The sequence below is a fragment of the Delphinus delphis genome, chromosome 1, assembly GCF_949987515.2.
Source record: "Delphinus delphis chromosome 1, mDelDel1.2, whole genome shotgun sequence".
Lineage (NCBI taxonomy): Eukaryota > Metazoa > Chordata > Mammalia > Artiodactyla > Delphinidae > Delphinus > Delphinus delphis.
The window spans coordinates 6,234,799-6,249,108 of NC_082683.1; the positions used below are offsets into that span (position 1 = coordinate 6,234,799).

Genomic DNA, 14,310 nt, shown 5'->3' on the forward strand with positions numbered 1-14,310 from the left:
AAGGTTGCTGTACTGAGAACTTCTGTGTGGCAAAAAAAGAGGCTACTACTGAGTCAGACATCATCAGTAAGAATAATCGACAACCAAGAGCAAGAGGAAAAACAGATTAGAAGACCATTCCCTAGGTTAAACGTTATTCAGATCCCTTTTCACAGGGGAGATAAAAATGCAAAGCGTCTGGCATTTCCAAATGTTAGACACCAGATTTTAGATTCAGTGCTTAATCTTGCTATTAAGTTTACTTTTTAAAAGAGAAAGATAAAATAACTGTAGAGGGATATCTTGTATCAAATTCTTCATGTTTTGCAACTTTTAGCAGAGCACAGGGAGAGAGAAAATTGAGTTGAGAGGTTATAATCTGGCCCCTCACATCAGCTCAAATCTACTCAAAGATCTCTCTCATTTTCACTCCAACTGGGCCAAACCAAAATTCCTATACTTTACAGGGTAAAGCCTTTTTAGTTTTTACTTCAAATAACTGAAATCCTCAGAAAACGTAAAAAGTATTTCTTTCATTGCTCCACATTAAATACCTCTTACCACTCTGTTCTGGAAAGAGCAAAAAGTCACTTGATTATATAGAGTGATAATATATTTTAGTTTAATGTCCATAAACAAGCTTTTTTTTTTCAACTATCCTCAAAATGACCCATCTCAGCATATTTACATGTATAATAAATACTGAAAACTTAATCTAACTATGATTGATTAATGCAAACCACCAATTTATATGAGGCTATACTTGAAATCTCAGAACGCTTCCTCCCCTATTATGAGGTCTGTTTATAAGGTGCTGTACAGAAAACGTGTCCAGAAACGGTTTAAAAAAAAAAAAAAAACCTGAATAAAAGAACCAAAATTGAATAAGAGGAAATCAATAAACAATACCCAATACCCAATTAGAAAACCAAAACCCAAGCCAACCCATCAGCTTTTGTCATGGGTATTCTTCATGGATATTCTCCTCCATCCACTCCCAAAACCTGGGGTGGGGGAAGCAGCACTCGATGTCTAAATATTCGCCTCCCATCCCCAAGTCCTGAAGTGCACTTCTGTAGTACTTGGGCCACAGGCACTGGTAAGTGGCTGGCCTACTCCACCCCTCCACCCCCACTCCCCCAACCCCCGTCTCCCCTATTCCTTGGCCTAGCCGCAGGGAGGACTTTCCCCACCCTCCTCCAATACCACCTGTAGGAAACCACAGGCACATTCAGGTAAGACTGAATGAATCTCCTGCTAGCATTCTCTTTACATAACTTCACTCCCAAGCCTCCTTAGCAAACCCACCTACCCCAAGTTTAACAAGAGCGTTCATCAGACCTGATTCTCAGCTTTGTGAAATATCAAAGGAATTTTTAAAAACCTCATTTCAAGCAACTTACAGGGATCCTTGTGTATCTGTCCAATAAAAAGTGCAAACTTTTAGGGCTGGAAAATTAGGTACAACTACTCTTCAAAACTTAGCAACATTAAAAAAAATAAAAGTCCCCAGAGAATTTAAAGTATATTGAGCTACAAACCTCTTAGCTCTATTGTTTGTTGATGACTTTTGTCAATAACCAAATCCAAACTAGCGATAAATGATATTTTCTATTTCACCCACTGTATTTAAAATTAGATGTTAACTCCCCAACACCCCAGACTCCCCGCCCCCCCCAACCTCTCTTGCCAAAGACTCTTCTGTTCTGAAATCCACTTTCTTGGGGATAAGCATAATCAGTCACTTTACCATCTAGAATCCTGAGCTAAAACTAAAGGTGAAGGAAGTAAAATTAATGGAATCCTAGAGGCCAGCACAACACAGGGTTAAAGGAAAGCATTTCACAAGATCAAGTGCGGAGAAGCAGCAGGAGCGAAGAGGAAAAAATCAAGTTACATAAAGTCCAATTGTACTCACTGTTTCCTTATTGGGAAGCAGCTCCTTTCGAATTCGGAAGAAGTTCTTGCCGTACTGCCTGAGCCCCTTAACGAAGCGTTTCTGTGATAAAAAGAAACAACAAATGGGATGTAAAAGCCAAAAACAACACAGGATGTCAGCAAAGATCTCTGCAATCAGCAGAATAACAACCCCAAAGAAGTCCGAGCTAGGGAACGTCGACACGGCTGGGGGAATATTTCAGCAGCACAGCCGGGACCCGCGCCCAGACAGCCTCCGTCAGATCCCCAGTCCCGCACTCGGACAGGCTGAGGAGGACGTCCCGTGTCTGAGGCAAGCAGCCGTCTGTGCCTTCGCTGCCTCCGGTCTCTGCATCGGTCCACGGAGGTATAAACAACACATACGCTCCGTGCTTCCATCAATAAAACAGCACAACTGGTCCCCACCTGAGAACGAAGCTTCCCAAAGTGCCGAGCAGAAGAGGGGAACGGGAGCAAAGCTGGAGACTTTTCTCCAGAAGGGCACCCTGGAGGCTTCAAAGGCCTTTCGTTCGTCCGGGGAATTCACCAGGACGGCAGCAGCACCGCGGCAATCCACCGGGCCCGAACCCCGGCCGGCCTGCGTGCCCCGCCACGCCGGCCGCAAGAGCCGCCCCGGGGCACCAGGCACCCAAACACCAGCACCCCTCCTCCTTCCCGGCCCCTCCCCGTCCCCGTTCCCTCGGCAGCCCGGGGACTTTCACTTTGTCCCATTCCTCCTGGGCAGCCCCTCCCCGCCACAGCGGGGCCACTGCCGGATCCCCGGACCCCACCTCGGCCCGCGAAGTCGGGTCCCGCGCGGCCGACCGCCGGCAGCCACAGGTACGCGGGGCCGCCGCGGGCCGCACTCAGGGTCCGGGTGGCGGGAGGCCGCGCCTGTCACTCGGTTCGCGCTCGGGTTCGGGCTCGGGCTCCGGCTCCACAAAGCGCAGGGCGGAGGCGGCCGGGCGGCTCGGCGTGTGACCGCGGCGGGGCCGCGCGGCGCGGGGCGCGGGGCTGGGGCGGCCGCCGCCGCCGCCGCCGCCGGGGGAGGAGGCCGGAGCGGCGCGCAGAGCCCAGCGCGGCCGCGGGAGGCTGCAAAAGGCGGCCTGGATCGCCGCGCCGCCCGCCGGCCCGGCTGCGGCCTCCGCCCCGAGGCCCCGCGCGGGACCCCGGCCCGGTACCTCGGTTTCCTCCTTCCGAACAGCGGGAGTCGACCCGGGCGGCGGAGCACGGAAACTTCCTCCCCGCCGCGGCGGGCGCGAGCGGAGGGCGCCCGCGGGGCTCGCTCCGGGCTGGGGCCCTCCCCGGGCTGCTCCGTCTCCGGACCTCCCCCCGGGCGGGCAGAGTCAGCAGCGCACGCCCGCCGCACCCGGGCTGCGAAGCGGGGGGGGGCTGGCCCCGACGACCCCCGAGGTCCCTCCGGCCCGGGGTTGTGGGCGGCCGCTCCCGCCCGGCCCAGGCCTCAGCCGGCACCTCGCAGGGCGCCGTTTCACAACTAAATCACCGCGGAAGCTTCCCAGCCAATAAATCACCTGCCCACCGGGAGGGGAGTCCCTCCCACTCCCCGCGGTTGAGACCAGCCGGGCGAATTCAGTGAAGAGCCAGACTTGGCCGGGAAGACCGATCTGCAACCTCCTACTCCATTCCTGGAGGCTCTGCATTTTCAGATTTCACCCCTTTCTAAGATATGACTCATCACTGTCAGTTTTCAACATAATTCGTATAGTTCAAAAGGAAAAATCTGGCAAGGCACAAGAAAGAAGCAAGCTCTGCTCTAGTCTGAAGCAGAGTGACCCTCGTTACCTGAAAAAAGTATCATTTACATGCTCAGCACGCATCCCGGGCTGCGTGCAGAGCACCTCCACATCTTCACATCTCCACCGGGATGTGGAGAGGAACGAGACTGCCCTGCCCTCAAGGAGCAGGCCTGGCAAACAGGGTAAACAGATCAATCTCTGGGCCCCAACGAAAAGCAGCAGAGGAACAAAGGGCGGGAGGTGGGGTCAGGAGGAGGAAGCAACTTACTCTGCTGCCGTCGTAGGGGCGAGACAAGGGGGAGCATGAGCCTCTCAGGTGGGCTCAGCAGGGCTCCAGGCAGAGGGGTCAGCCAGGAAGGGCACACAGATCACCCTGGGAACTGCGAGGAGGGCAGGGTGTACGGAGTGGAGTCCCAGCAGGTAAGACTGAAGAGGTGGGGAGAGGGTCAGGTTGCAAAGAACCTTCCAGGCCAGGCTGAAGAGTTCTGCTCCTAGCTGTAGGCCAGCGGAGAAGTGTAAGCAAGAGCGTTCCATGAAAAGACGGCACAGAGACTGCTCTGGTGGCAGTGTGGCCCTCGGCGTGCATTAGGGACAGACTGGCCGCAATGCAGTTAAAAAGGCTAGAGAGGGGGCCCAGGTGTGAGATGAGGATGACCGGAGCCCAACCTCAGCCTTCAGAATTAATGCTTCTTAATCTACTCGTTAAGAAGTTAAGTATTTAGTGAGCACCTAACACTGGGAGGAATTTTAAAAATAACAACAACAAAAAAGGTGGCCATGGACCTTTATTAAAACGGATTCATTTTTTGCAGGTAAGATAAATGTGAGGTGATTACAGAACAATCTGAGACTTAGGTCGGCCAAGCATGAAGTAGTGAAGGGCAGCTCACCAGTGCTGCAAGGGAGCCGAGAAGAGGGATGGACTGTTGTTCAGAATGCCTTCACGGAAGCAGATCGAGAAGAGCAGACAGCATCTGCAGGTGTGGAGGAGTGGGAAGGCCCTCCAGGAAAGACAGAGGCAGAGAATAGGAAGTGGCAATCAGACAGGGAGAGTCTATACAAAGCTGAGGTGGGCTCTGGCGTGAGTCAGATGGTGGAATGGCAGGGCCATGCATGTGTGAGGACACGCAACAGGTTCACTGGGAGAGGCCGGCCCAGTGAAGGAGCACCTGAGAAAGGCTGAACCTGGAAGAGCAGGGTAATGTGGGAGAGTTCTGCAAACGTGAGTTCAGACCCTGATTCCTCCACTTGTTATAATCCTCTGAACAGCATCCATTCAACAGTTATGAAGTACCTACTATATGTCAGGAGCCTCAAAGTCCTCACAACCTAAAAGGAAGTACTGCTATTATCTCCATTTTACCGACAAGGAAGCTGAGGCACCACGGGTTAAGTAACCAGACCAAGGTCACCCAACTCCTCAGCGGTCAAGGCAGAATTCAAACCCGGGCTCCAAAATCCATGCCCTGCAGCACTACTGCCACAGTCTCGGTGAAGTGGGCCGAGAGTCTACGGAGGTCAGCAATTTCAGTCATGGTCCCATGATCTGCGACTCTGCCCTTTCCATCTGCCCCTCCAAATCAAATCAACTCTTCAGTATTCTTCCTAAGAAAGGTCTTTCAGTGCCTTCCTTTCCCGCTCATTCCAGCAGTAGTCGCAGGCCAAACCCTCACCCTTCCTTCCTACTAGCCAGCTTCCTAACCCATCTCCCTCATCCAGCCATTTACAAGCCTCTGCTGAGGAACTTTTCAAAACCACGGATTTCATCATGAGTCCTACACCATCTTGCCCCCAGGCCCTACCTAAGAATAGCTCTTTGACCTCTTCAGGTGGTGTTTAACCCTTAGCCCTGCATTCAAGGTGCACCAGGATCCTGTCCTGGCCTACCTTTCCAAACAGATGTCCAGTAATGCCAACTGGTCCATGCTACCACCTCTGTCTGAACTTCCGACTCTGGGGTACCTTTAATACTTCTCTCCACAGCCTACCTCCAGTTCACCTCAAACTCAAGCTCAAATCCCTCCCACCCCAAAATGAGACCTCCCTGACCGTCCCCATCCCCATTCACTTCGCATTTATTTATTTGTAAAAGGCCTTATGTACTCATAGTGTCTATGGGCTCTGAAAAGACAGGAATTGTATCTTATACCACCTTGCCTCCCTATAGCATTAGGCAGCTGGAGCTCCCAAGTCTGTGATACACAGATGAAACAAACCATGAGATGACAAGAGCCTGGGCTAGGGTGGTCACAGTGGAAATAGACTGTTAAATGCCAAAGGGTCCATTTTGAACTTTGATAACAAAGTTGATCTTACCGGCTCCATGACACCAAACTCTGCTGATTTTTCTCATATCACCTGGTGGCTTAATTCTCTCCTCCACCTCTGAGTCTCCCCAAGGCTTTGTTCTAGGTTTTCTGCTCCCCACAAACTCCCTCCCAATATGATTTCCACTGCTCCCATGGCTCTAAATACCATCCAAGATTCTCACTACTATTTCTAAGGCTAAATCTATGGTCCAAGCCCATTTGGGAACACTTGTCTCACAGACATTTCAAACTAACTACTTCCAGAAATATGGATTTGACATCTGATGGTGAACACAAACCACTGCTGTCAGTGTATATCAATGACTATGCTATCAAGTGCAAAGCACCACTGGCCCCACTTTTTTAAAAAAAGGAAGTAAAAGCTTCATGTGGCCTGTACTGTTACTTCTCTATGGAAAGCCACAAGGCCTCAAACTGGCAAAACATCTGCTTCTCAGAGACCAGCCTTTACCTTGTGGTTTACCAGAAATGTAGAGTAGCCTTTAAAATCGAAACAAAGCCAACCCACTCAGAGTGGTCAATGATTAGAATAGGTCAGTATGTTAAATAGGTTACTGAGGCTGTAGTCTCCGTTCCCTCAATTCATTCATCTCTCTGCAAATGAAGACCCTGACTTTTTTTAAGACTTTAATTTCATAATTAACACTATCGACTCACAGACAGACAGGTACTGGAAGCTTCTAAACGAAAGTTCACAGACGCGGTCTGTTTCTTAATAGCATTCTAGCAGTTGAGCTGAAATTCAGCATTTCCAGTGCTGAGATTCAAGGCCTCATGAATTATGTCTCTGTCCCTTAGCTGTTCTGTCCCTGATGGTGTATAGACGTTAGACTGCTAAGATGCCAAGGGTGCAGGAGAAAGAAGGCTGCTCCTTCCCGAGGCGGGAGCTGTGGCTGGGCCGCTGCTCCGAGTGCCGGGCAGCCCTGCTTCTTACGCTCCGCAGGCTTGCAGTCTGGCCACTCTCAGAGCCGTGAGCTGAGGTTCCCCGGGTGTTGGCACTGTTTTCTCTGGTGCTCTTTGTTTTCAATCAACCTGTGTGTTTTTTGGGAGCAGAAGACAAGTCCTCTTCTATTTCTCAATCGTCATAGCCAGATGAGACCCAAATATACATACAGATTTATTAATGGCAAGGAGACTGTTCTTTGCTTTGTTTTACAACTTAGTTTGTGATTGCGCTCCAATTTTGATTTTATCTACTGAAATATATTTTGACATACAACACTGTGTTACAAGGTACACAACATGTTAATCTGATACGTTTATGCACTGTAAAATGATTGCCATTGTAGTGATAATCATGTTACATAATTACTCCCCAGGTTTTAGACACATTGCTATAGTTTTTTCTATTATTGAGCTGAAACTTCATGTCACCATCAGAAGTTATCTACCTATAAGTTCCTGGTAGAGAACATTTAATTCTTGGCTTTAAAAAAAGTGAGTTACCTGAACACAGTACTTGCTGTTAAATTTGGGTCTGAGTAGAATCTGGAGAGCTCTATTTCTCATTTTTGGTAGAATGGAAAGAATGTGAGATTCAAACTCAGAAGTCCTAGGATCTGGTCTGCTTCTCGGTTCCACAGAGTAATTCTGACACGGCTGTTTAGACACAGCCACTTTTGAAATGGGAGATACGTAATAGGGATAAACATAATTGGGTGAAAATGCGATAACATTCTCTCTTATGATAAAGTAACAAGCTCAAAAGTTCCGCTCATTATTGCTGAGCCTGCCCCAGCTCAGAGCCTCCCAAGCCCTGTGCCCATGGGCGATGACGGCCTCACCGGCTGCCCAGACACTGACTGTCTCCCACCGGGTGGGGGGAAGGGGTGGACCAGGGTTGGCCTGGGGCAAGCAGCTTCACTGTCCTGTGTCGGGATGAGAGAAAGGCAGGGAGGCACCACCTATTCAACAATAAAAGCAGCCAGCACTGAGCAGTACTCCCATGGCGGGCACTCTCCTAGGGGCTCTACACCAACTGACTCACTGAAGCACCGCAATAACCTTACAAGGCAGGGGCTACTAATATCTCCATTTTACAGATGGGAAAACTAACCACGTGTCACCAAATCCTTGAACCAGGGTGGGAGGGTCAAGACTGACAAATGTAAACAGTCAGGGAACTTCAGGGATGGGGTGAAGGCTAAAAATGGAGTTGAGGAGAGTGTGTGGATCAGGGCTACGATGGGCACCTGCTGCCTGCGTTTGCATTTCAAGATTTTAAGTGTTTCTCAAAGGTCTACGAATGGACAAATAAAGGCCATATTCTCGAAACTTAATTTATTCTTGTCTCGGTTTGTTCATCTTTTAAACTGGCCATAAAATACCTGCCCTACCTATCTCAAAAAAGATTACTCTTAATATCAAATTGGATTGCACCCAGAGGAATACTGGGTAGATGAGGCCAAAGACTAAGGTGCACTCATCTCCCTCGTGTGCACGTGAAACTCCCAACGCTGCTCATCTCAAGTGCTGGATATGACCTGTGTCTACAGAAGAGGAGAGGAGCCAGGGGAGAGGGGCAATGCTGCAAAAATGGCTAAAAGATAACTCTGCATTAACCCCTGGCTGAGAGCTTTCAAAATTAACTCCCTCTGGTGAATTTTAACTAGTGTATCACAGTCAGAAACTCACCAGGACTTCTGAAAAGCGACTCTTACTGAGTCCTCTTACATAACTGTTTGGAAAACACTGCAGGTATTAAAGTGAGTCCCACTGTGAAAATGGCTCCTGCTCTACCCTGTTTTCCGCACAAAATTTTATGTTAATGACTTGCTGCTTCTCAGGGGACTGAAGAACAGGCAGATCTGCAAGTAAGCAAACCACAGTTGCCCCCAGTGGAGAGACAAAAGTGTAAGCCCACAAGCCAGGCAGAGAGTAAGAGGAATTGTCCACTGGTCTTCTGAAGGTGTAGAGAAGCAGCAGCAGCAGAAAACTGAAGACGCTTCCTAAATGTGGGCCTATGTTAATGAGGGGTAGGGAGAAAAAAGAGAAGACCGATGCCAAGCGGAAGAAATAAACGCCTTTCCAGACATCTGTATTCCAGGACTCCTACCTGTTCACTCAACAGTGGCTCTCACCGAGCAACCACCAGATGAGAACCTGTTGCATTTCATCCATATAACCCTGTTCGTTACAGATTCCCATCACCCCGTATCGAAAACACGCTTCCGGCGAGAGATACACTATTGATACTGCTTTGAAAAGTATCATTTGGGTTTTGATTTAAAATATTTAACACATCAACGAAAGGACGACCCAAGTAAAGCATGACGTTTTCAATAAACAGCAGCGGAAGCAGCGCGTCTGAGAGGAGACAGGCCAGCAAGCCGTGGTGGGCATCTCCGAGCTTCCTGGGATGTTGCTCCTAATTTCTTGTTGACTCTACTTTGTAAGTACACGTTGAATTTACTAGCAGTATTCCAGAATAACTAGTTAATAGTTAAGTTCCATTCAACTAGTTATAGTTTAAAAATAGCAAATAGGATCACAATTTAAAATAATAACCACAGGGCTTCCCTGGTGGCGCAGTGGTTGAGGGTCTGCCTGCCAATGCAGGGGACATGGGTTCGAGCCCTGGTCTGGGAGGGTCCCACATGTCGCGGAGCAACTAGGCCCGTGAGCCACAACTACTGAGCCTGCACGTCTGGAGCCTGTGCTCCACAACAGGAGAGGCTGCGGCAGTGAGAGGCCCGTGTACCGCGATGAGGAGTGGCCCCCGCTCGCCACGACTAGAGAAAGCCCTCGCACAGAAACGAAGACCCAACGCAGCCAAAAATAAATAAATTTTTAAAATAAAATAAAATAATAACCACATTTTTACTGATGGTTCTCAAGTCTCTGAGACCTGACATTTTCCCTAGCTCAGACTTGTCCTACGCTTTCTATCCAGAGTAACATCTTCCACTGTCTCAGGACGTCACAGTCGCAACATGGATACTGGTGGGTCCCAGACCACATCCTCCTCAAGGCTCCTCAATACACTCTCCAACGTAGGTGTCACTGGGTCCGTGCTACAGGTGGAGAATCTGGAAGTTTAGGTAAATTCAATATCCTGCCCCAATCCATAGCTAATCAGGAAGGGTGGAGAAGTAGAGAGATGAGATTTCAAAATAGGATTAATTGCTTGGAATCCAGGTGCAGAAAACTTTCTCTTGTATCTATACGTATCAGAGGAATTAAAGGGTATTATCTGTCTTAAAAAAAAAAAAAACAGAAAACCTCTAAAGGAAATTTTAGGTATAAACATATACACACTTGCTCTTTGAAGCAAAAGTGCCAGAGACTGTATGCTGTATGTCCATGTTAAAATTTTTCCCACAGAAACACTTGGCTTGGAGTGCATGGCTCTGCCACCAAATAACGACACCCTTGTATAGGTCACTAGGTCTCCTCCGGGCTTCCGTATGCAAGAGGAGTGGCGGGCTTTCTCTCATCTATCCGTAAAGCCTCAACAGTGGATGCCTAGTTCTCCATCACTGGGAGCTGCAGTCAGGCAGGTGGCCTCTCTCCTACACAGAGACAGGAGGATGCCTAAACTCTTTCCAAAAAGAGACCCTGTTAATGCATGATATGTTTTATCAACTGTCTTACCTGGAAATGCAGAAGATCGGTCTAAGATACCTTTAACGTTAAATAAATCCTAGGTTTTGCAAAAAAGACCCGTTTCCCCCACTCATCCCAAAAGATGTGATGGTCCTCAGAACAGAAGCCCAAATACAAGCCTGTCCATTTCTAAGAGAAGTCCTCTCTAGGGTCAAATACAGCAGATTCCGAATATTCAGCTGTCATGGAGGAATAATACCAAAGAGCTCTTTTTCCTGGTTCCTTTACTTTCCAATCTTCCAAAGGCCAAAGAATATGAGAATGAGAATTGGGGGAGGTAGGTAGGTAGGTATGATCCTGCCCTGATTCTTCTACCTTCCTCAATTCACGAGCATTGTGACAACAGACAGCTCCTTGTCTCATCACCGTTTTATCCCCCCTGCCTCTGCCCCACCCCTCCACCAAAGATTAGCTATAGAAACACAAAGGGTGACTCAAGTGCCAGGTCCTAAGGTGTTTGAGGCCAGCAAGAAGAGTCCAGCAGTCATCCTACCCCCAGCTGGCTCTGCTGACGTGCTCCAGAAATGTCTACAAAAGCTAGGCAGTCGTCAGCTCAACACTCACTCCCTGCCATGTCTGTAATGATAGTAGAATCCGAGAATATTAGAGTCGGAAGGAAGCTTTAGAACATCTAAGCTGGTCAAAGCTCTCACTTTTCAGGCAAGGATCATACATTATTTAAAACAAAACAAACAAACACACATAACCACAAAAGCTTTGTATTTGTGACAGACTCTTATTTCCATCCCATCCTACATGCTGCTCCTACAGTGTGATGAAGACACTCCACTGATGTGGGTCTCTGTTCCCTGCCCTGGAGCCTGGGTGGATCTTTGTAACTATCCTGACCAACAGGGCACAAGTGGCACTGGTAGCTTGAGGCTGGGGCATGCATAAAAGGTAACAGAGCTTCTGCTTGGCTCTCCTTCTCTGGACATGTGTCTTTGGAGCCCTGAGCCACCACATTAAGAAGTATGGTTATCCAGAAGTCACCATGCTGGGGAGACCACCTAGGGAGGCGGAGAGAGAGAGAGAGAGAGATGCCTCAGAAGCTCCAGCTGTGCAGCCCCCCGCCATTTGAGTTTTCCTAGCCTGGACTCGCAAGTGAAGGAGCCTTCAGGATGACTCCAACCCCATCTACCATCTGACTGCAGCCTCATGAAAGCACCCCAAGTCAGAAGGCACAGCTGAGCCATTCCTAAATTCTTGTCCTGCAGAAACAGGATAACAAATGATCATTCTTGTTTTAAGTTGAGGTGATCTTTATTGTTGGGAGTAATCTGTTATGCGGCAACAGGAAACCAATACAAGATTCATTACTAAAACCTTTAACCTCAATGTTAGTCAACTATTAATTAAATCAACCAGTAAACCATCTTCCAATTAGACTTCCTCAGACAATCCGCAGGCCCTATCACTCTCTGTAACCTTCCCCTGCTCTATGTTAACACTGAGCTCTTGTTGCCCTGACATGACATGACATGCTATGTACGATACTGAGTACATGAGGGAATCCCCAGCACCTAGAACAGCCCTTGACACACACAGCAGGTGACCACTATCACTGGCTGAATGAAAAAATGAGTGTATCTGGGAGGTGAACTGGCTTGGCCTTCTTACAGTGCTGTTTATTTCCCAGCCATTGGCCCTGCAGCTTGACTCAAGGTCTCCTGACCTATGCTCAGTGCTAAGTTTCTGACTCTCTAATTACTACCTACAGAATGATTCAACACCACCTTTCCTGTCCGTTCAAACATACAAGTCTCACTAGAGACACCACGCTAGTCCACTCCCTGATGCTGGCTCACCACCCAGAGTGAAGCCCACAATTTCCTTTTTCAACACACCTGTGCGCAAAACCCTTCCCAGGTGGTCGCAAACATAAAAAAAAAGTCACTCCATTTTTCAAAGACCACATGCCCAACAGGAAAATGACCTTATGTTGGATGGTTTACACAGCAACTTTGCCCACTAGCAAAGGCCACTGAGCCATCCTATACATCTCTGTCTATGTGACCCTCTGAGTCTAGATGATTATGCTGAGTAGCTGAAGTCCTTTCATTACTGCAGGCCTAACACAGCATTGCCACAGGGTGAATATCGGAGCAGCACGCTTCAATGCACTTTCAAGTCAAATGAGAACTGGCTAGTTAAGCAGCAAGCGTTAGCAGATGTAGAAATACCGCCAGCTAAATACCTCTTGCCAATTATGGCTGCCCAGCTACACCCAAATTAAAAATAACCCAACACTAATAACGAAGCCAAACGGACATAAGAGGCACCTTCTCTCCCTGTGATAGCACTGTAGTCCCCACGTAAATGTTCTTGGTCAAGTGGCTCATAATTAAGTCACTAAAAAGTTCAGCTTCTTTAACAAAGTAGGTGTTGGCACAGAAGGAACAGGGAATAAACTGAAAAAGAAATGTGGCTTGTCTATAAGTTACAAGACAACAAAGAAGTAGAACTCTTTAGTGGGAGGCCTTTCGCAAAAATTATAATGCAAGGTGTTTAGGTCAATGGCCGCCCAATAAAAACTGAATGTGAGCCACAAATGTGAGCCAAGTAGGTAACTTTCATCTTCCAGTAGCCATATTTTAAAAAGGGGTAAAATGAACATCAGTAACACATTAATATATCCAAAATAGCATCATTTCAATGTGTAATCAATATACAAATCAGTAATGAAATATTTTACGTTGCCTTTCTCCTACTCAGCCTGTGGAATTCAGTGTCTGTTTTGCACTAACAGCACATCTCAACTCGGGCTATAGCACATTTCAGGTGCTCAACGGCCGCGTGTGGCCAGTGGTTACACAGTGGACAGCACAAGTTTAGGATGATCCCTGCTCCTTTTTGATAAAACATTAAAACATCTAAAGCACTACAAGTTTTCTAGTAGGGAAGTAAAATAAATACATTGTTAGAATACTGGACAATGATATCATACAGTCCTAAATGAAATAAAATCATATAGGCCTGTTATTTCAAATTAAGTGAAACGTGTCTTCCAGAAGAACTCAGTCTAGAAATTGTTACCATCCACTCCTGCGCCACTTCCTAAACAGGGGAAACTGAGGCCCTGTCCAGCTCCAGGGCCATAGAAGCGGCTCCTGGACTGTTTCTCTTTCATGACAACATGACAAGGGCTAGGGCTCCTTATTTAACTTTGGTCACTTTGAATGCTCTCCAAAATGAGAGGAAAATCAAGTATCCCTTTAGGAAACGCAGGGGGCTGGAGGGGGAAGAGGAGTGTATTTCAACTACAAAAGGCAAAACTGGGTCACAAGGCAGATCCTGATCTAACTGGCGGTCACTATTTTCTTTCTATGACAGGCACCCGTCTGGTCGCATACTACCTCCACGCAGGATGTCTATCACAAGAGAGTCTGTCAAGGGAGGGTCCCACGTCAGGGGCTGGTAATGGGCCCCACCTCGAGGCTGCTCTGCCGGCTTTTGTTTGGAACAACAGTGCTCCCATGATACCTCACTCTTGCTGAAAATACTGGTGTTAAGGGAGCGTGAACACAGCTGTGTGTAAATTACACACACAAACCGATTCAACCTGTATATTTATATGGAATACAAACATACTAATAGTGCACTTACATACACAGTTGGATACATTGGGCTGCAAGCAGAGTGGAGTTTGAGTTCCAAAGTATTTACTTAAAATCTTACAAAAAGAAATGCTTAGGGAATGGTTAACCTGCTGAGTCAGGCTG

At 47.8% G+C, this 14,310-nt stretch overlaps 1 protein-coding gene across 4 annotated transcripts in view; it reads right to left on the bottom strand.

The window, feature by feature from the left end:
- The window catches only part of RERE (arginine-glutamic acid dipeptide repeats), a 426,753-nt gene that overhangs the window by 59,746 nt on the left and 352,697 nt on the right, over positions 1-14,310 (bottom strand). For all 4 annotated transcript variants that reach the window (XM_060013632.2, XM_060013629.2, XM_060013619.2 and 1 more), the window contains one exon: positions 1,898-1,978. In XM_060013632.2, coding sequence (XP_059869615.1) covers positions 1,898-1,978 — 81 coding nt within the window. The remainder of the gene's footprint in view (positions 1-1,897; positions 1,979-14,310) is intronic.